At 42.1% G+C, this 22,480-nt stretch overlaps 1 protein-coding gene across 3 annotated transcripts in view; it reads right to left on the reverse strand.

Moving 5' to 3' along the window:
* The window catches only part of LOC147430755 (GPCR-type G protein COLD1-like), a 103,107-nt gene extending 91,951 nt beyond the window's left edge, over positions 1-11,156 (reverse strand). Inside the window, exon 1 of one of the 3 annotated variants that reach the window (XM_086493320.1) lies at positions 10,839-11,156. In XM_086493320.1, the coding sequence (XP_086349446.1) occupies positions 10,839-11,053 (215 nt within the window). In that variant the 5' untranslated portion in view covers positions 11,054-11,156. The remainder of the gene's footprint in view (positions 1-10,838) is intronic. The other 2 variants (XM_086493319.1, XM_086493321.1) reach the window with 2 other exon arrangements.
* Positions 11,157-22,480: the final 11,324 nt, after the last annotated feature.

The raw sequence follows: 22,480 nt of genomic DNA on the forward strand, positions 1-22,480 counted from the left end.
GGGTCAGAAAAGGCCACCAAAGACAAGGATTCAGCTGGGACTTCTGGAGCGTAGGCGAAGAAATAGAAAAGGAAGCCTTTTGTGCGCAAGTCGCTCGAGGAAAAGAAGGTCCTAATGGCTGAGAACAAATGCTTTATATGCGAGCAGCATGGTCACTTTTCTATCAATTGTCCACAAAGGAAAAGGCCAGCTGACTCAGAGGATAAAGAAGACCAGAAAGGCAAGAAGCCAAAACCCACGACAGGTTTAGTGCCAGACATGGTGGGTGACAGGCCCAACACAGATGCCAGTGAGTTATGCAGGGCATGGGGTAAAGTTAGGGATCAGACGGCACTCATCTTCTTTGATCCACGTGCCAAAGCCAACTTTATCTCACCAGAGTTAGCTATGAAGCTGGGCATCAGAGCTGAAGAGATGGGGGTACACAGCAGAGGCAGGGTTGGCATGTCCTGGCCACTCAGAGTGTGTTACTCCCATCATTGGAAAATTGCGTCTGCATATTCAGTCGTATGTGGACACTGAAGAGTTTTACATCATGCCGCTGGAAGGTTGTGACGCCTTGTTGGGGATCCCGTGGATGTTCCGAGTGCATGGAGTCTTGGATGCCTACAACAAAAAGATCACTGTACAGCATAGGGGCAAAACTCACATCTTGGATGTAAAGCTTAAAGGAGAGTCAGTCCCTATTGTATCTGCTTCTGCTATCACTTCTGTAATAAAGAATCATCTTTCTGTGTACTTGATTTTTGCACGTGATGTCTCAGATAGTGATCAGTCAAATTTATCTGTGTTAGATAAAGAAAGGTCAGCATTTTTGCAAAAGTTTAGTGATTGTTTTTCTGATTCATTACCGTCGCAATTGCCGCCAGAGAGACCTGAGGACCATCGGATAGATTTGGTGCCAAGGTGTACCCCACCAAATAGACCTCCCTACAGGCTTAGTACGGCGCAGCAGAAACAGATTATGGGTCAGGTTGAGGAGTTATTAGAGAAGGGGCTGATTCAGCCTAGTTGTTCACCATTTTGCTCCCCAGTGCTCCTAGTGCAGAAGAAGGATGGCTCATGGCGCATGTGTATTGATTACCGTGCGTTGAATAGGAATACCATCAAGAATAGGTTCCCTATTCTTAGAATTGATGATATTCTCCATCGTTTAGAGGGTGCTGCAATTTTCAGCAGGATAGACCTTAAGAGTGGGTACCATCAGATTCGTATAAGGCCAGAGGATGTGCACAAGATTGCGTTTAGAACGACATTTGGTCTCTATGAGTTTCTAGTGATGCCGTTTGGGCTAACAAATGCTCCTGCCACGTTCAACAGAATGATGGACCGGATTTTTCGCTCGCATCAACAGTTTGTTGGAACGTTCTTCGATGACATGATAGTGTATTCGAAGAATGAAGAGGAGCATAGGCATCACTTGACCATTGTGTTCGAAGAGCTGCGCAGTCACAGGTTACTTGTCAATCCTAAGAAAAGTGAATTCTTCCTCGAAGAGATCCACTTTCTGGGCCACATAGTCTCAAAGGATGGTGTTAGAATGGATCCCGCAAAGGTCGAAGCTATCAAGACATGGCTAGACTTGAAGACTGTGCACAATGTCAGAAGCTTCTTGGGATTGTGTTCCTACTATAGAAGGTTTATCAGAAATTTTGCAGAGATAGCATCGCCTCTTCACGCATTGCAAAAGAAAGAGGTCACTTTCAGATGGACCCAAAAAGAGATTTCAGCTTTTAGTCTCTTAAAGGAAAAGTTGACTTCAGATCCAGTTATTGTTTTGCCAGATCTCAGGAAGTCATTTGTGGTCCAGTGTGACGCGTGTGGCAGTAGCATCGGAGCAGTGCTAATGCAAGATGGACGGGTAGTAGCTTATGAAAGCCGAATTTTGCAAGGGCCAGAGAGGACTATGCAAGTCTATGAGAAAGAGCTCTTGGCCGTGATTCATGCGCTTTCTAGCTGGAAGCACTACCTCTTAGGTGCTGATTTTGTTGTCCAAACAGATCATCAGACCTTGCGATACTTCTTGACAGTGTCAAAGTTATCCGAAAAGCATATGCGATGGGCAAACATTCTTTCCATGTTCCACTTCCAGATTATGCATGTGGAAGGCAAGAAGAATGTTGTGGCTGATGCGTTATCAAGAAAGCCACAAATTTCAGTTGTGTCAATTCCTTATCATCATGAGTTAGATGACATGAAGGAACAGTATACTGCTGATGAAGATTTTGCAAGGATCTTTGAACAGTTACAAGAGGGGCAACATCACGAGCACTACCTCCTCAGAGATGGTTTTATGATGATGCATGGCAGACTTTGTGTCACTAGGCCACTGCGACATAAGGTCATGGAAGAGAGTCATGTCCCACCGTATGCAGGGCATCGTGGCATTGATGCAACAGTTAAAGCGGTGGAGACATTCTTCTATTAGCCTACCTTGAGGAGAGATGTGGATGCCTTTGTGCGAGTATGCATAGTTTGCCAAAAGGTCAAGTTTGACAGGCAAAAGGCACCAGGGTTATTACAGCCACTGCCGATTCCCGATAAGCCATGGGAAAGCATTGCTATGGACTTTATATTTGATCTTCCAAGGACGCCAACAGGGAATGATGGTATATGGACCATTATCTGCAGGTTCAGCAAGCAGGCCCATTTTATCCCTGTCAGGAAGAAGATAAAATCTGATCAGATGGCACGCTTGTTCATGTACAATGTGTTTAAGTACCATGGTATGCCACAATCGATTATCAGTGATCGTGATCCTCGCATGACCAGTTTGTTCTGGAGAGGATTGTTTGAGAACATGGGCACTACGCTCCAATTCTCGTCTTCGTTTCATCCACAAACTGATGGACAGTCAGAAGAGGCTAATTCTACTGTCTTAGATCTGCTGAAATGCTATATGTCAGATAATAAGGGCAAGTGGGAACAATATTTGCCTATGCTTGAGTATGCGTACAATAATACGGTGCATTCGTCTACTGGCAAAGCACCTTTTGAAATTGTTGAAGGCGGCAAAAAGGTTCCTTCCATTTTGCATACAAAGGACAAGATCTTTGAGACGGATCGATATGTTGAGAACATGGATGAGATGTATAAGAAGATTAAAGTTGCCTTGGAGAAGACTCAGGCAAAGCAGAAAAAGGCTGCTGATCGTCACCGTCGTGAATTGCTACTATCACCTGGTGATTGGGTTCTGTTAAGGTTCGAAAAGGCAAGGTTAAAGAAGATGAAGGGCAAGGAACGGCTGTTTCCTAAGCTCAGCATGCGTTACTATGGGCCTTTTCAAGTGCTTGACAAGATCAGCGATGTGGCTTACAGGCTGAAATTGCCTGATGCGTAGAAGATTCATAATGCGTTTCACGTGAGTCTTCTAAGACCCTTCGTGGGTGATGTGCCAGAAGATATGCCAGATGAGGATCAGCCAGAAGTTGAGGAACTTGATGAGATCTTGATACCTGAGCAAGTTTTGGCACATAAGGACAGAAAAGTTAAAGGACAAGTTGCAAGACGCTATTTGGTGAAGTTCAAGAACTATCCGCCTATGGATGCAAAGTGGATGGAAGAGCATGAACTGTCAGAGTCACCAAATGTATTGCAACTTTACCTTGAAGCCTTTGGGTTACAGCCTACTTATGCCCCAACCCAACGTGTGCAAAGGAGGGGTAATGATAGAGCTAGTACATCAAATGTACATATGAATTCAGTGTAATAGATGGAAATGACAAAAGTATGAAGGCCTCATTAAGTCATTTGTATCTATGTATGTTACGACCTTTCTTGCGGATACATGCGATGATAAAAGAGTGTTGATAGCACAAGATTATCAGTGGCGTGTATACATGGTATGCAATCGAGGACGTTTGCGATTTCAAGAGGGGGGCATGTCACCAGGACGTGGCAGTTATTAACCATGTCACAGAGATGTGGCAACTGCTAACCTTGGTTGTTGGTTTCTTTCCAATGGGGTTTATTTTATTTGTTTTGAGACCCTCTTCTTGAAGTAGCAAACTGTCGGACATTGCATGGCCAATGTGAACGGTAGTTTCATCCGCAGATGGGTAGTGATCGGCACTGGAATTCGTATGGTAAGAGGATGTCTAGGCTCAAAGCAAGATCATATAGGTCCCCCCGTCGCACTTAGCAAGTTGGTGGATACTAGGAAGTGAACTCAATAAAGGCATAAAGTCAAGGTGGGATCACCAACAGAAAGTATCCGACAGTTGGGCCACATTGCACTTTTGGATGCGGTCCCAATGAGGATAGATGGTCAGAAGACCAGTGGGAGCCCAACGGAAGCATCTCCTAAAAATTAGGGAACTGCTATTTTGGGCCGTGAAATGTGTTCGCGTCATTACCTCCGGTATGACTAGGGGAACATTTTATAACTCTGCCGCGAAGTCAACTGACGCGTCGGTTGGGATATTTTTAAGCGGCGAACCCGAAACGGGAAAATGCTTGTAAATGCGCCAAGTGTCGGTTTTTCTTGGACTTTCCTCATGCAGAAGAAAGGGCGCTGAATTTAGAGAAGGGAGAGGCCTCATTATACAATCTGTCACAGGTTAAGAGCTATGGAGTGTTTCCTTTCCCTCTTATGTACAGTGCGGTGCCAGGAATGATGCCCTGCACGCTACGCACTGCCCTCTCTCTCCCCTACGAGCAGTATGTTATGCCCCACTAGTGGGCTTTTCATTTGACCAATGTACAGTTATGTGGGTTCATGCACGATTGTCGAGGTAAGAGCCTCTTGCACAGGTACTGGATTAGCTAGCGGCTAATCCCCCGCAGGTATAGGTGAATTCAGAGAGGTTTCACGCCAGAAATCTCGTCCGATTCAAAGGGCAAGTAGCCCTACAGGTGCGGGAGCTCGAGGTCTTGCTACGGATGCGACCGGCACGCGAAACGGAGCCCAAAACAGGAAATTACAGCCTGCTGTGTATTTTTGCAGGTTTAGGGTTTCGGCCCTAAACAAACCCTAATACCCCCAGGAGGTTCGGGGATGTAAGGGGACCGCTGTAAAGGTGAACTGGCGCATTTTCGGGGCAGAAAACAGAGAATTCAGCGTGCTGTAGATTCTCGCGAGGTTTTGCAAAGTGTCCGTATGCGTCGGGAAAGTCACCTATTGCGTGGGGATACTGACTGTGAAGCGTCCTAGTACAGTTATGCTGCCCAAATCGGGCCAGAACAGGTGTTTCTTAGCCTAGATTGTGCGGGGCAGATTGTGGGAGATCACAGGTTTTATTCCCTTTGATAAAGAATAAAGAAATACCGAAAGGGGCGCCAATTTTGGGGCCTACAGGTTGCCGGTGTCTGCTCGGAGCATTCTAGCTTCTGAGCCGTGTGTGTGATTAAGTGTTGATTCCCGTTACAAGTCTCCTTTGCAAAGTACTCTGTGTGTGTCTAAAGTAAAGAATTTCGGGTGAAAGCCAACGCCTACCGCCCTACGGGCCGGTTGCAGGCTGAAACAAGGTTAATTTAAGCATTTTAAACCCCCCATTCCAAAGTCCGTCCCGGAATCCCCATTTTGCTCCCCTCCTGTTCCATATGCGGGGGGGGTGGTATTCCCATTCCCCATTCCCGTTCTAGGTAGCTATGGGACCAGCTCCTTCCACTCCAACGTTGCATAGCACTTTAGAATGCAAGTGGATGAGGGTAGCTTTAGCCAGCGAGCTGCACAGGAGGAGACCACAGCCTGCCATGAAAATGCCTGCGAACGATAACGTTCTAAGGGGCTGCTTCAACAGGAGGTCATTGCGCCAGAGTTTCTGCATGCATCTCAAAACGCCTGTGAAAGGGCTGCTTGAAGGGAAGCTTATGTAGCATTATGAAAAAGTGCATGTGTGGCTTCAAAGTTTATTGCGTTTTTGAAATACTTTCAACTTAAGCTTGTCATGTCCCCTTGGAGTTTATTCCCGCGGTCACCGCCGATCTTCTCCAACAATTTCAACAGTTTGAACCAAGAAGACCTATTGGCTATGGATAGTGGTGTCAAAGTCGACAATGCGGAAGCGTGTAGACCAAGGTGAGAGAGAGAGAGAGAGAGAGAGCGAGAGAGAGAGAGAGAGAGAGAGATGCATTGAACCAGTCAGCCAAGGCAATGAGATAACAGATGATAATACAATGGGGGCTCAGGGTTTCTTATATAGAAACCTCAGTAAATTGCCCTACCTAGACTTTGACAAACAAGTAAAATAAATCCCTAAAAGCCAAAATAAATATTGGGTTCACACTGGGCAGTTCACTTGAGATTCCTAAACTTTAGCACCCTCTCTGCAGCTCATAGTGGACATCAATAGTGAAACCAAGTCGATGAAGACACTACCACGGACACCCCAGCAACTGAAGACTACCGGATACACCTCGATGTTGCTCTCCTCAACTATGTACCTGAAAGAAATGCCATCTTGAGCATCCGTTGCCTTTGTAGAAAATCTGAAATATAGACAGACTACGTCCAATAATCCCCATTCGTGAACTGTTGTGAGCATATCACGTGCAAAATATAACACTCCAAGATAATGAACTCTGAAATACATCCTATCCATGATCCGACCAACAACAATGAATTGGCGCGCCCATCCATAGTGTCTTTGATATGCATGATTGGTTCCTTGCCACAGTTTGAACCAAGAAGACCTATTGGCTATGGATAGTGGTGTCAAAGTCGACGATGCGGAAGCGTGTAGACCAAGGAGAGAGAGAGAGAGAGAGAGAGAGAGAGAGAGAGAGAGAGAGATGCATTGAACCAGTCAACCAAGGCAATGAGATAACAGATGATAATACAATGGGGGCTGAGGGTTTCTTATATAGAAACCTCAGTAAATTGCCCTACCTAGACTTTGACAAACAAGTAAAATAAATCCCTAAAAGCCAAAATAAATATTGGGTTCACACTGGGCAGTTCACTTGAGATTCCTAAACTTTAGCACCCTCTCTGCAGCTCATAGTGAACATCAATAGTGAAACCAAGTCGATGAAGACACTACCACGGACACCCCAGCAACTGCAGACTACCGGATACACCTCGATGTTGCTCTCCTCAACCATGTACCTGAAAGAAATGCCATCTTGAGCATCCGTTGCATTTGTAGAAAATTTGAAATATAGACAAGACTACGTCCAATAATCCCCATTCGCAAATTGTTGTGAGCATATCACGTGCAAAATATAACACTCCAAGATAATGAACTCTGAAACACATCCTGTCCGTGATCCGACCAACAACAATGAATTGGCGCGCCCATCCATAGTGTCTTTGATATGCATGATTGGTTCCTTGCCAGATGCATGTGCCTTGAACTCCGACCTACGGGTCCAAACACCAATAACTTGAACTCCTACACAAGGGTGCAAATCAATCATAGGGAGCACTGTTTGCCCCTCCCTACCACTCACAAGCCTCTCTCTGGCTGAAGCTAGTGGTGACACCTTCACTTTGACTAGAAATCTGACGTCGAGGCCACTGTGGCCATCGCCACGTGTGCCATGCCAATCTCCTCTGTCAAATCTTTATTACCGTAACCTCTATCCAGCTTGCCTTTGACTTTGTCTTCAAGTGAATTCCTGCTTTTGCCTTTGGCTTCCAACTCCCGAGCCAAACAAAGCGTCGAATCACAATCATGACAGTGGGCATACCTCTCAGGTACCAAGGCAACTAACTGAGTATTGGTACTGCCATCCGTGTCAAGCTTGCCGATGCTGTTGTCCTCGATCAAACTCGCCCATTTGTCTTTAACTTCAGAATGTCGAGCCAAACAGTTGGGTGGTCTCCTTGAGAACTATGCCAGTGCATAGGCCGCTAACTCAAAGGTTGATCTGCTCTCCATAGCTTTTAGTTGGTTTTGGTCTCGCCTCTTTTGTAGCTCCCCGATCGCTTCAGTAGGCTGCTATCCAGCCTGAAGAAAACACTCCAAACGCGCTCCAAGCGAGGCCGAAATCGTTGGATGATGGTCTAGCCAACACAGGAACTCCCCCTTGCTCGAGAAACGCCTCCGAAGAGGCTGTTGTCCACGCAGGAAACGCTGCTGTTCAGGGCTGAAAAACGCAGCCAAAAACGTCGTTTTCCCCAGTCCAGACCAAGTCTACCAAGTGACGCTCCTCTTGTGGCTGTCAACGCAGATCCAAAGGCTTCCCTTGCAGCTGAAAATGCACCCTTGAGCACCTTTCCTTTGCCAAAAACGCAGCCAAAACTCCAACTCTGGCCTTGATGCTAATGCAAGCAAGTAATCATCATGACGGTGCAGCTTTGGCTGAAAAACGCATGGAGCCACCTCGCCTTTACCTCCTTCTCCGGGGCAGCCTTACTGCAGTAACGCCTGCAGAAAGGATTAACAAAAGCCAGGCAGAGGGTGCGTTTCAAAATGCCAGGCAGCCGAGCAATTCACTGCGCAGGCAGTGCGTGAACAGGCAGCAGGGCAAAAACGCCAGGGCAGCAAGGCAACGTTTTTAGGGTAATGATAATAGAGGGTTTCTTTTTCTCCTCCTCCGGGTCGCCTTGCTCTACTAAGGTCCTTCACTCGCCCAATTGCTCTGATACCATGTCAAAGTCGGCGATGCGGAAGCGTGTAGATCAAGGTGAGAGAGAGAGAGAGAGAGAGAGAGAGAGATGCATTGAACCAATCAACCAAGGCAATGAGATAACAAATGATAATACAATGGGGGGCTGAGGGTTTCTTATATAGAAACCTCAGTAAATTGCCCTACCCAGACTTTGACAAATAAGTGAAATAAATCCCTAAAAGCCAAAACAAATAGAAACCTATATATGAGGTTTCTTATATAGAAACCTCAGTAAATTGCCCTACCCAGACTTTGACAAATAAGTGAAATAAATCCCTAAAAGCCAAAACAAATATTGGGCAGTTCACTTGAGATGCCTAAACTTTAACAAGTTGTTGGGCTTGCACCCAGTTAGTGGCCTTGGCAAAGGTGTGGCCTCGACAAAGGTACAACCTCGACATCAATGACAAAGCTATGGCCTCAGCAAAGGTGTGCCCTCACAAAGGTACAACCTCAGCATCAATGGCAAAGCTATGGCCTCGACAAACGTACAACCTCGGCATCAATGGCAAAGGTGTGGCCTCGACAAAGGTACGACCTCGGCATCAATGGCAAACATATGGCCTTCGCTTCAATGGCAACAAAGATCCTCGATCAACTATCGGCTATGGATATGGAATTGACCAGTACTCAAATAGCTACCTGGGCACTTAGAAGGTCCTCATGTGAGATGAAGATGCTTTGTTTGGCTTGAGAATGTGGCCACCATGCCAAATTTCTAGTCAGGTGGTCGTTGCTGCAACAAGCTTCAACTAGAGAGAGGCTTATGAGCGGCAGAGGGGGGCAAAAAAGAGCTTCCTATACATGATTTGGACCCATGTGTTGGAGTTCAAGTTATCGATATTTGAACCCGTGGGCCGGATTTTAAAGCACATGCATATGGCAAGGAACCAACGCGACGTATACAAACACTATGAATGTGTTGCAAACAAACCATTGTTGTTGGTCGGATTATGGACAGGATGTGTTCCCAAAGGTCATTGTTAGGAAAGTTTGAACGTGATGTGTTCACAGTTCACGAATGCGGATTCTTGGACATAGTGTGGTCTACAATTTAATTTTCTGTGAGGCAATCGGTGCTCAATATGGCATTCTTCTAAGGTAAAAAGTTGGTGGTAGCATAACCGAGGTGTATCCAATATCCCGGCCAATGCTGGGGGATCCATGGTAGCTTCTTCATCGACTTAGTCTTCCTACATATGTCCACTATGAGCTACATAAAGGAGTGTTAAGGTTATAGCATCTTAAGTGAATGGCCCAATGCGATCCCAATATTTATTTTAACTTAAGGTATTTATTTTACTTATTTGCCAAAGTCTTAGGTAGGGCAAGTTGTTGAGGGGAGTATATAAGCACAATTAGTCGCCCATTGTATAATCATCTAATTCATTGCTTAGTTTGTTGATTCAGTAAAGTCTCTCTCTCTTTCTCTATTCTCTCCCTCATTGTACGCTTCCGCATCGTCGACTTTGACAGCAATGCCTCTACGGATCCAATAACCTGTGCTCCAATAACCTGTGCTCCAACCAAGGAAGCATCTCACCAACGGTGTAAAGAGCCTCTTGGCTCGTCATCCCATCTAGCCCAATCAATGTGATTCCCCCCGCCTAGCTGACAGCCTTCTGAATCTAATAGAGACCCTTCAGAGAGAAAAGGCCATGGCAAGTAAACCCATGCTTTCTATTGCTTGACACATAAGAGCTAAGTTCTCAATTCCAAGACAACAAACAAAGAGAGGGAAAGAGAGAATATGTGAAGGAAACAAATATGATAGTTTTATAAGATCTAACTACGTAAAATGATCAACTACATGCAGCTAGCAGAAGCACGGCTGCTTGCATACGTTGACTAACAATTCATTGCATCATATGAAATTACCCATGCTTTTTTTTCTAAGATGTTCTCCCTGGGCTTCTTTCAGATTCCTGCTTTTACAAAATATGCTCAATGTTATAGATGAAGCCTAAATGTCTTAAGGAATGGCCGATCGCACCCCATCATTTTTCGGATCAAGAGAAAGAAATTTCAGAACCATGAAGAGGCTAGCCCAAGAAATATATTTCTTTCAACTCGTAACAGCTGTTCACTACCCCTCATGAGGCTCACTTTTTCTTTTTCTTGTGCTGGACACGTACCATAATTGGTGCTAAGATAGGAGTGCACCTCTTTTAACCCACAGGCCTAAATGCATTCCTAAACTCGGATAAAGCCTGTGTAAAAAGCTTTTTATACTATCATATGTCGATTTATGCTGACCATACACACACGAGTCTACCACTTACCTCTTGGAGAGAAGAGGGATGATCTCAAATAGCACAAGCTGGAGAAGGTTGACAGAAAAAGCGAAGACTATACTGAAAAGTATCTGCACGAGTGCGCTCTTCTCTTCGTACTCCTTGTAGAGCTTCCTGTTAAGAAACCAAAGGCCGCTCCATGCCAGACCTGCTAGGGATCCTGCGATCACTAGGGCCTCTAGCACAATGTAAGCCATTGCCATCGCTTACGCCCAGCTCCTTCTTCTCTTACAAGCATGTCGTCCGCATCTGCGATGGATCTCTCTGCGCACCTTTACTGCGAACGGTCGGGCAAGTGAAAATGAGCTCTCGCCGGTTTTATACAAACATTATATATATTATTGATTATTGATTATTGATAATATTTATATCAGGTTACTTTTTCTTTTTCTTTTTTGCAAAACTCACAATTTGTTATTGATCGTCTCAAAAAATTAGAAGGTCTTGCCATGCTCGTGTCGAGCCATGACATCATCCAGGGACCATAGTTACAATGGCCATCTGGGCAGCCACCCTTAACGAACCGCCCCTCTATCCTTGATACACAAGGTCAATTATCATGCTAGACCAATCCTCCGAGTTTTGCTTGTACCCGAGCTTCCATATTAGCACTTTGCTTTCGTGTATAATTTTTGTGAAGCTTGCCACCTCAGGACCACCTTCAAACACACGGCGGTTCCTTGTCTGCCATACATTATGTAAGAAGAAGTACATGACGATTTGAGTGCTGATGTGGAGGCAGGACTACCTAAATTCTTACCTCCAAGAAATAGATGAGTCTTGAAAAAACCAATTTTCCATGTTCTTTGGACCCACTTGCATATTTTCCCTGCGAGGCCTTTGATAGTTGGGCATTCCATGAATAGGTGGGTCACATCTTCACTAGCCAACTTGCACCCCAAGCATCGATCTGATCCAATCCCTCTCTCCTGAATCTTCACCCCCGTCGTTGATAGAGCCCCCCAAATTACCCTCCATAAGAATACCTTCATGTGCTGCGGAACCTTTGGCTTCCAAATGTTCTCCATTGCTTGCTCCCACCTTTCCTCCGGCCATTATTTTTTCCATATCTTGTTAAGGGGGCTAGACCAATTCTTCTTATGCATTATTGTATGATAAATGCCTTTAGAATGTGGTTTCCATAAGAGACTGCTTACGGGCCAATTCTAGGCATTCCAGTCAAACTCCGAATCACAGATTGGCATCACTAAATTGTCAAGCTCTTTCATCACTCTGTTGACAAGCAAGACCTCCAAGCTATTGAGTTGGTACTGGGTAACCAGGAGGTCAATGGTTTTCCAACTCTTGCAGTCACTGTCCCAGAAGTGCCCAAGTTGATTCAAACCCTTATTGTTCAACTTCCTAGCTGTTTCTATCCAATAGGGATTCTGTGGCGGATCTAAAACTTTGGAGAGCCAGGGGCACCAATGTAAAATGGAGTTCTTGAAGTATCTGGTTTCTTCCCCCCACTTTAAGACTCCTGTTGCTCTATTGCATTTTCTTACCAATTCTCCTGAGCTGCCCCCCAGTCTTAGAGTAGACCACGTTGGGGCTAATAGTTTGCCATGAACCTCTACCCCCTCTCCACTTTCCACCTTTCGAGCCAATTTTACCTGCTTCTATCATATATCTGATCATGACAGCCCAATCTTGATCCTGTTTAGACAAGGAGACAACAAATTAATATTAGGTTACTTAATTACTATATCGTTGTTGATACATTTTAAAGTTATTAAACTAATTACGTAAAATTGCTTAGACTATTCCAAACGAGGGACGTATGGTGGCGTAAGATTTCCTCCTTTTGTCCTCTAAGAGAAATAGACCACCACAATTGTTGTGTCTCCTCAAGAATTCAAAATTTGAAATGGCTTTCAATGGTAAGAGGAAATTAACCTCCAAAGACTTTCCCTCACTTAATACTCTCGATTTGCGCTCCTAGTCTGTGAAATATATGACAAAAACTTTGGAAGAAGACTCCGTAATCGTATTGTGACAACAAGACTCTTGCCCACACAAGATAGGTCCTTCCCCCTTCCCATTGCAAGCTCTCCTCCAATCATCCACAAGGCTCAATGAAAGGCCTCATTTGCTTCCTGAATAACCTTTTGCCCTAAGATAGAAAATCCACAATTCTGATGTGAGCCTTGTCATGTAGCACAGCTTGAAGATAGTCTCTAAATTTTCATGTAGATGGTCTAAGTCCATCTACCTTATAGATTAAACAACATTCCTCCAACAAAATCACAAAATCATAGACCATACAAAGAGTAGCTTCAAAAAATCTAACCCCAACGACTATCCTACCACAATCCATAATGCAGTATCCCAAATAGAGCAAAGATTACATAATCACCAAAAGGCTCACCTATGTTCCACAACAAGTACCTATAGCACACTACTGAACTCTTTGGCAAACTCTACTACACAATTTTCGTTGTTCTTCTTCAACAAAAATCTCAAGGCACTATAGGCTCTTGCCAAACAAAACTCCAAAGTGAGAGATGCGGGTCGGATGGTTTCGTTTTGTGGGGTGGAGGGGAAGCATTGAGTTGATGGTGCAACAACAGATTGTGCAAGCAACAACTCAAAGCAATGATACCCCTGATTCTGTAGCAAAAAGACATGCATGAGCATCGACCACAAGTTGGAGTGGGCACAGGTAATTGTAGCGACAACCACCTACGCAAGGAACATAAGTAGTCGGTTCCAACGGAGGTGAACGGTACCACAAAAATCTATGCATGCGTCCACCAATGACCAAGCCAACAAGAGGAGGCATGCAGTCCCCATGTAGTGCAAGCATGTGTGATGTGTGTGGGTGGGTGACATGGTACATTGTGGGTGGGCAACACAATACTCTAGGGTGCGTGGTAGAAAGCTTATTACCATGTTATGATATTGATGTGAATGAACAAGCTTAGGAGCGTTGGGCCACCTTTTTCCCTTGTTAGGAGTATTTTTCCCTTGGCTTGTAACTAGGCCCATCACTCAAGGGCAATCCTTATCTTTGTATTAGCACACTTAGAAACACTACTTCCGATGTTGTGTGGTCTTAAGCTTCTCCTTCATCTTCTCAATCTTGGCATGGTTGTTTTCCAACAATTGATATCAAACTAGGTTTTGGCATCCTCGATAGTATCACTTTCTCAGATTGAGGTGATTTTTGGTGAGCATTTGCAGGGCAACATAACCTTCAACATACTCTTTTGAGCTAAATATCATCAGAATTTTCATTCAGACTCATTTTGGCCTCCACTTCTGCTACTAACAGTATTGTGCATGCAACTAGTTAGCAAGGTTGGTTTTGTGCAAGTTTTCCTCTATACAAGCAAATTTTGTATCAAGTGCAATCATCGGCCCTAGTTGACAAGAATGACATTTTTTGAATGCTATCTTGTGAGGACGAATTGGTTGGGGGCAACTACTCACTTTGGGCATAGATTATGAAACCTCGCTTAGTTACAAAGGCCATTTAGAACATTATGGGGGGTTATGATGTAAGACCAGGTCCTGTGGATATAGGTTCTATGGGATGATGGTGCATAATCTAGTAGTTCTATTGCTAGAGTCAGTTAGCCTAGAATGCATGCATACCATTACTATAAACATTCACTTAGCACGAACAACAAAACACGCATGAGACACACTGGTTACTTTTGTATGTGAGTCCTAATTTGGAAAAATTTGCTTACTTGCGTAAGGAGCTAGAGTCCAAGGTTCTTGTAGTGATTAAATATTTTAATTTATCACACTTTTGCCTCCACATTTAGGCTTGTGATAGATAATAAACTCGATGATGTGATGTTTGATAGTTTTGTCTTCGTATTGCTACAAGAGGCCCTAAAAACACGAAGGGCTAAGGAGACGTTATTGAACAGGCAATTAGTGAGTGCATAGCAAAAGAAGAATACCATTGTTGCTACCTCCATTTTTTGTACAAAATAGAAAGTCTACCATCGAAGGGTGTTGCTTCCTCAAAAAGAAATAGGTTTGAAAAGTCTAGTGATACAAGGAAGAATAAGCTAGAATGACATTGCTATAAAGAGAAAATGTTCATCTCATCAAGCAATGTCCTAAGCTTAAGGTTAAAAGGCTTCTAAGAAATTGGAAAATGTAGCCATACAAATGTTTCTTCAAATGAAAACTTGGCAAATGTTGTGCAAGATGTAGAATGGGCTTTTAGTGTGTAGTGTCGATATTACCCATTTGTTCTTGATGCATGTATTGCAGAATTTGTTGATCATGTATGGTACTTTAACATTGGTACTTCTAAGCTCATTATGTCTCTCATGATTTATTTACTTATCTTGAGACTGTTCCTAATGGTAATGCTATCACATGTGCTAACAATGCATCTTGTTTAGTTAAGGGAGTAGGAAAGATTGTGTTTACTGCTATAGGTGGTAGTGGAGCATAGATGTATTGTGCATAATCTCAATTTTGGTGATATTGTTATGGCATTTGGCAGTTTTCTCATGGGTTGTATAAGCTCGATGCTCATGAGAAATGGAAGGAAGATTCAACATGCACAATTTTTAATTCTAGTTGTGTTTTAGATGTAAACCTTTGGCAAGCATGTTTTGGACATTTGAATTCAACCAATTTTCTACATTTGTAGAATTCTAATACGATTGCTTTGTTCCCCATTCTTGAAACACCATTGAAACATGTACGTGAGGGATATAATTTGGGAAAGATGCAGAAGTTTCTTAAGTTGAAGCCATGTTCAAGGTAAAGTAATCCATTTTGATGATTTAGATAAAAGATACTTTTACTATACGAACCATCAAGGACTACTTTCATGCATGTTTATGAAAATCTATGGTGTTGTTCCTCATCTACAAAAGCTCCCGTCTCACTAGTCTATTAGAAACAAGAGTGCAAGAATGTATGCAAAGATGTAGAAGATGAAGGAGAGGCTCAAGAGCGCACAACTTATGAAGTAATATTACTGTGTGGGCTAATACAACGATAAGGCTTTCCATAGAATGATGGGCATATATACAAGCTAGAAGGAAGAAACCTACTAGTGAGGGAAAATTTGCTCGGATGGTCTTCGTGTGTTCACCCACATCACTACCAAAAAATAGTAATAAATTCCCCTTGGGGGTGATGCGGTGAACATGAGTTGGCACTCATTTATGGGGAACTACCAAACACCATGTGATCAAATAATCATAGATTACAACTTATCTATATTAATGTGTGTGGTCCGATGCATAGTCCATCTTTGGGGAATCATTTATACTCGCAACTTATATTGATATTTATTCCAGACATGCATGGGTGTATCCATTTAAGGTAAATTTTGAAGTGTTTAATGTCTTTCAAGTGCTTAATGCCCTTCAAGTAATTTTTGTTTATGGATAAGAATGTACATAGTTGTATTGTGGGCACCCTTGTTTTGATCAAACAGGGGAGGTTATGCCTAATGAATTCAATGCACTTGTAGTGAGGTTGTTTGGGATGAAACACCAATGTACAATGCCATCCACCCCTTAGCAAATGGTGTTGTTGAGAGGAAACAAGAGGTCACTTATGAAGATAGCCATGTATAGCCAAAAGCCAAGCTTTACAACAACCATTGTGGCTTGAGGCTATCATGTGTGCTGTGTATGTACTAAACATGTGTCCCACTAAAGCATTGCAATCCATCACTTCATATGAGGCTTGGCAAGGGAAAAAACCATCCCTTGGTCACCTAGGTGTGTATGCTGTTTGGCTTATGCTTTGATGCTTGAGCAACAATGCAAAAAATTGGATGTTATGGCTACAAAATGTATTTTTGATGGTTACAATTCAGAAACCAACGGTACAAGTTGTATCATTTGCAAAGAAAGCATATTTGCATTAGTCGAGATGTCGGTAGAAGATGAAGTCCAACCCTTGTTAGCATGTACCAAGGATACATTTATAAGCTCAAAAAATATGCATGACACATTGTTGCCTCTGTTTGATGGTAAGAGTATGGATGTAAGTCCTAATGAGGTACATGCACGTTTCAAATGATGTTACAGACCATTCATTTTCTCATGTAAATTTAAAAGATGTAATGGATGAGGATAGGGATTAAAATGAGCAAGCTAGAGGTATGCCAAGATGGCTATGCAAACCTTGCATGACATAGAATTGGGTGCATCTTTGTCTAGTTATACTTGCTAGGCTCTCACCATGCCTATTATGTATTAGATTGTTATGTTTTGGATGTGTTTAGTATGTATGATGAGGAGGAACCTTTGACATTTGATAATACACAAACTTCAAAAAATTGGTTGGAAGCAATGCAATCTAAGTATAACATGTCTTTGTGTGACTTGTCTCCTAGCAAAAAAGGCAATGTTACTAAGTGGGTATTCACGTTAAAATGTAACCCTGATGGTAGTTTAGATTGCTATAAGACTAGACTTGTGGCAAATGGGTATGCTCAAGAGTGAGGCATTGATTTTGATGCAATTTTTGCTCCCACTTGTTGTATGACTACCATTCATAGAATTTGTGGATTGACACCTCATAATGGTTGTAATGTACATCATTTGGACATAAAGACTACATTTTTTATTGATGATTTGCATGAAGACGTTCCATGGTTTTGTTCAGTAAGAGTAGGAAACAAGGTGTGTAGGCTTAAAAAGGCTTTGTATGGTTTGAAAGATTCATGCGTACTTGGCTACACATGGTTTTCTAAATACTCCAACTAAGATCACTTTGTATGTTGTGTGCTTCATGTCCTTTGTATGAAAGATTCATGCGTACTTGGCTACACATGGTTTTCTAAATACTCCAACTAAGATCATTCCTTTGTATCAAAGATTCATGCGTACTTGGCTATACATGGTTTTTCTAAATACTCCAACTAATATCACTTTGTATGTCAAGCGTGCGGATGATATATTTTTTATCATTGCATTGTAAGTTGATGACATGTTTCTCACTAAACCAAACGAGGGGCATATTGCTGATTTCAAGGTTGAATTGAATGCCTCTTTTAAGATGACAAATTTGGGGCCTTTGCATCATAATTTGGGCATACAATTCAAGCAGATTGATGGAGATATTGCTTTGTGTCAAACAAAATAAATTGAGGCATTTTTTTGTAGATTTAGCCTTGAAGATTGCAAGCCTATTGCTAGTCCTATAGAGATAGGTTTGAAGCTTAGTCTTCATGATGTTGGAGAGTAATTTGATGTTGCTCTCTATCAGCCGCCTAATTTGCATGCATTATGAGCCAAATGTTCAATATGCAGTCTTTCAAGATCCTCACAAGGGTCAATGCACTGGAAGGAAGTTAAGTGGGCTTTTTTTCTACTTGACTGGCACTATACATTTTGGGTTGTTTTATCCCAAGGGGAATCATTGCTGCCATATTTGCATGCCTTTTCAAACTTGTATTCGGCTCGTTGCATCCTCGGGTGGTGATTGACTCCATTACTATCCACACTTTCATCATTTCTTAATCCTAGAGAATACAACTTCAAGGTCTTGGCTTGCTTGCACACCCTACTTTTTGCTTTGCAAAAGCTTGAGGAATTGAGCCATATAAGCCATCCTTGGGATCATAAATAGGGTATATTGGGTTTCCTAGCACCCCCATATGGTCTTGGTTTCCTAGACACGCCTACTCACATCCAATCACAGAGCCTTGTTATTTGCCCTTCTCTCACTCAATAAAATTGTAAATCATTTGACTTTTATGTGTGGCCTCCTAAACAAGGTGTCAGATTGCAAAAAAGTTTATTTCAAGCACATAGCAGCAAAAGGGCACATGTTTAGCTTTTCAAGTTGTAGATGAAAAAAGACCATTAAACAGGAGAAGCTAAACAAGAATACCAGCCACGATTTTACATCAGGTAGTAGAGTGTTTTTATGTCTTTGCACTACGAATTTGATAGTTAATTTAAAATTTTGATGCAATATGTTCTACAAAAGAAATCGCTCCCACCAAAGCTAAGAAATTTATCCCCTTGTTGAGAGCCAAAAAACCCCTAGGTGCTTTGGTAGAAATAGTGAACAATGGAGAAGCCATTGGTCAATGAATCAAACCAAATATTTAAAATCTTGACGTTATGCATGGGTTGAGGATGCCAAGTGGATGTTACGGAGTATCGGTGTTGCAAGTTTATGTTGGAAAGGATACACCTCTATGTCACCTCAATCCAATGGATGAAGACACTAAAACTTTGTGCTCTGCTGTGAACACCAATGTTGCTTGGCCCAGCAAAAAAGAACTTGTAGGATTTCAATTTTAACTTGGTTCAGTTTGTTTTGAGATCCTTGTAGACGTTGGAATTTGATCAGTTTACTTCGTTTTCAAACGTTTTAGAAAATCTCAAGACCATTGACTAAGAATCCATAACAACAAAGACTTTAGGAGATATACCATCACATTCATAGTTAGGCAGAATGAGTGAAACGACTGCTCTTGGTGCTATTGTTGGTCCTTCCAATATATATCAGTGAAAGGAAAAGAGTAGAAAAAGCAAAATAACAAAAGAGCGTATACAAGTAGAATCAATAGCATCCACAATAGAGAGGGAAAAATTAGAGGAATAGCTTCACAAGGAAGAGCTCTTCAATAAAGCGTACATTGAAGAGAGAGCTAATGCGGTTAAAAAGTTCCCAATAAATAAGGACATGATTCTTTGACAAGATATGCTATCAAAGCAACTTACAAAATTGACAATAAGTTATCTTCTTGAACTCCGATTCTGAAGTTGTAGCTATATATCTATTCGTAAAATATATATTCTAGATTATTCTTGGCTAGGACGAGTGAAAACAACAATTGCCTTGGGTGCTGCTTTGTCGTCTCTTGAAATTGGAGAAGGCGAGGCAAGTCAGTTGGGATCCCGAGAGATTGCAGCCTCTTGTCAAAGTGTTTTTTATGGAGGGGTACTTTGAACCAAAGGGTCTTTTCATGTGTGCATTTGATGCTTCTGGCCATCCATTGGTTATAATGGGATGAATTGTGGCCCCTAGCCAATGAAGACTTTGAGCATGAAATTACTAACACTTGCTGGCACGATTTGAGTGGGAAGATGCTATTGGGATGGAAACCATCACCTAGCTTGGATGGAAGTGTTGCAGACATGTGAGTTTTTGCTCAAAAGAGATGAGTCAATTAACTATTAACCAATGTAATGCTTCAAAAACACGTATGCAACTTTAAAATATCAAAGAAATTCTTCATTGCATCCTAGAGTATGAGTGGAGCTTGTGAAGGTGGATGAGTGCAATATGATGGATATGTTAAGAATTGTAATGCGCATCAATAGGTAAGGGAAAAAATGAACATCCTTGACTAGTCGTAAATTACCAAATATTGTAACATGTGTTTTGACATGGAGTGTAGGTTAAATGATTTTGAATATATCAACACCCCATACACTAACATGATCTATATAGTGTGTGCAATGGTGTTAGCTTCAAAAGAATCCCTTGTTACAAAGATATATTTCATAGTCTACAAATGGTTGCAATTAAATATTGAAAAGTAAGTCCGAAAAAAAGCTTAGTACAACATACTAGTAGTAGTGATGTCACACTTGTTGCATCCACTGATGAGGATTTTTTACTTTGAATATTTATTTTGACCTATCATGCTTGATATGCATACTAAGAAAGTGACTAGCTTCTCCCAAATCCTTCATAGCACAAGTATGACCCAAAATTTGCTTTATATTGGCAATCTTGTGAGAGCTCTTCCCAGTGATAAACATATTGTTGCATATAACATTGAGAAGAATGAGCAATCCATCACTAAGATTATTTGTGTAGAACCAATGACACTCACTCAATTTATATCCATGAGACTCCGTAAACGTATTTTGTTTCTGGTATAATTTCCTAAATGCTTGCTTTAAGCCATAACCTGCTTTTTCTAAGTCTACCTACAAGCTCTTCTTTACTCAGCTTAAATAACCCTTCAAGTTGGTACATGTATACATCCTCTTGGAGATTTCAATGAAGAAAATCCATCTTCACATCCATTTGGAGTAAATCCAAGTCCTGAAGAGCTACTAATCCAAGCACCATACTCAAAAGTAGTGAGCTATATGAGAGTGCGTGAGAGCAGGCATTACAAGAAGTTTCAGGTCATTTTTTGCCCTGTAAGAAATGGTAGAGAGAGAAAATGCTTTTCATTTTTTAAAATTAGACAAGTAATTTTGAATCCCAAAATTTGTAGTGAATCTTTACCTTTTTACCATTTGCAGGGGGGATGTCGCTTTTTGGGGCCACACATGAAGTATCGCTTTCAAATCTCTTGGGAACCTTTCCCAAGAATTCTCCCTCCCAAAGCATCAAATTTCTCTTTTGGCCCAAATTTCAAATTCCCCTTGATGAGTTCTTTCAAGCACCTTTCCTTTTGGCATATCCTATCCCATTATCATCTTCCCATATACAAGCTTCAACCTTGGTATTGCAGCCATGAATCCTACAAAGAGAGGTATCTATCATCTCCATGTTAAGTTGGAAGATGAATATTTCTACCTTCAAAAAAGAAATAGAGTTTCTAAATCTCCCATTGAAATAATGAGATCAAATGGTAAGAAGCACATTGACTTATGGAGATATGGAAGACTATATCCCATACACCCCATCACTAAAAGCATCCCCCGACATTCTTCAACTCTTCTTCAGTGATGAGGTTTGTAGGAGATGGCATAAAAGGGCCATTATGTTATACACAGAACCTTGCAATAGAGGTACATTCTTAGCTAGAAAACCGTTTCTAGGTGATGAGGTTTGTAGGAGATAGCATAAAAGAGCCATTAGGGTATACAAAAACCTTGCAATAGAGGGACATTCTTAAGCTAGAAAACCATTTGTTACAATCGCTCAAGGATTTTCATCACCATCAGCTCCAATAAAACAAGGGGAAGATAAAGAACCTACAATCATTATTGAATCTAGTTGGGAGAAAAAAGACAGAGCTTGGGATTAAAAAAAACAAAGGGAGTTCAAGAATGGTGAGAGTTTCAAGCGAGGAGGTGGAGCTTGCAACAGAAGAATTGAATCAACGAGGTAAGTTTTGTTCATTTTTCAAATTGGTACCTTTAGAGTTCTTAGGTGCCATAATGTTTTTTTGTGTTCACTTCAAGTCCTTAGTATAATAAGACTGATCATCACAAGGAAACATGAGAGATGTATCGCGCTCATATTGTGAAGTGATTCCACATGCTCTTGGTAGGAACCTTTTGGATGCAAGAAGTGTAGACATGTAGTAGTGTTAGTGTGTATACGCGCTTCACCAGGGGCACTTTTCTCCCACCGGGTTTTTCCCCCTGGACATCCGGTGTGAAAGGACACCTTATCTCTTAGGGTTTCATATAAGCTTTGTAGCTCTGAGTTTGTATACTCTATTATTCCAATACAGAGAGAGAGACTACAGAGATCTTGTACACAAGCTCTGTGTCTTCTCCTTCTCCATCTTCTTCCTACTCTGAGTTGCTGTCTTCCTTCTGTTTCCTGTTTCATCATCTTCAACAATTGGTATCAGAGCGAGGTGATTTTCAGAGCCTCTACTTGCGTTTTCGCGTCCGCGCGCGCAATCGCAGTTTTCAGGCAGTTTTCGGAAAATTTGTTCGTGGGAGCATCCTCGACGTTCCGGGAGTATTCTGACCAGGTGA

This window comes from Adiantum capillus-veneris, chromosome 21 (genome assembly GCF_014529385.1).
Source record: "Adiantum capillus-veneris isolate H3 chromosome 21, ASM1452938v2, whole genome shotgun sequence".
NCBI classification, from domain to species: domain Eukaryota; kingdom Viridiplantae; phylum Streptophyta; class Polypodiopsida; order Polypodiales; family Pteridaceae; genus Adiantum; species Adiantum capillus-veneris.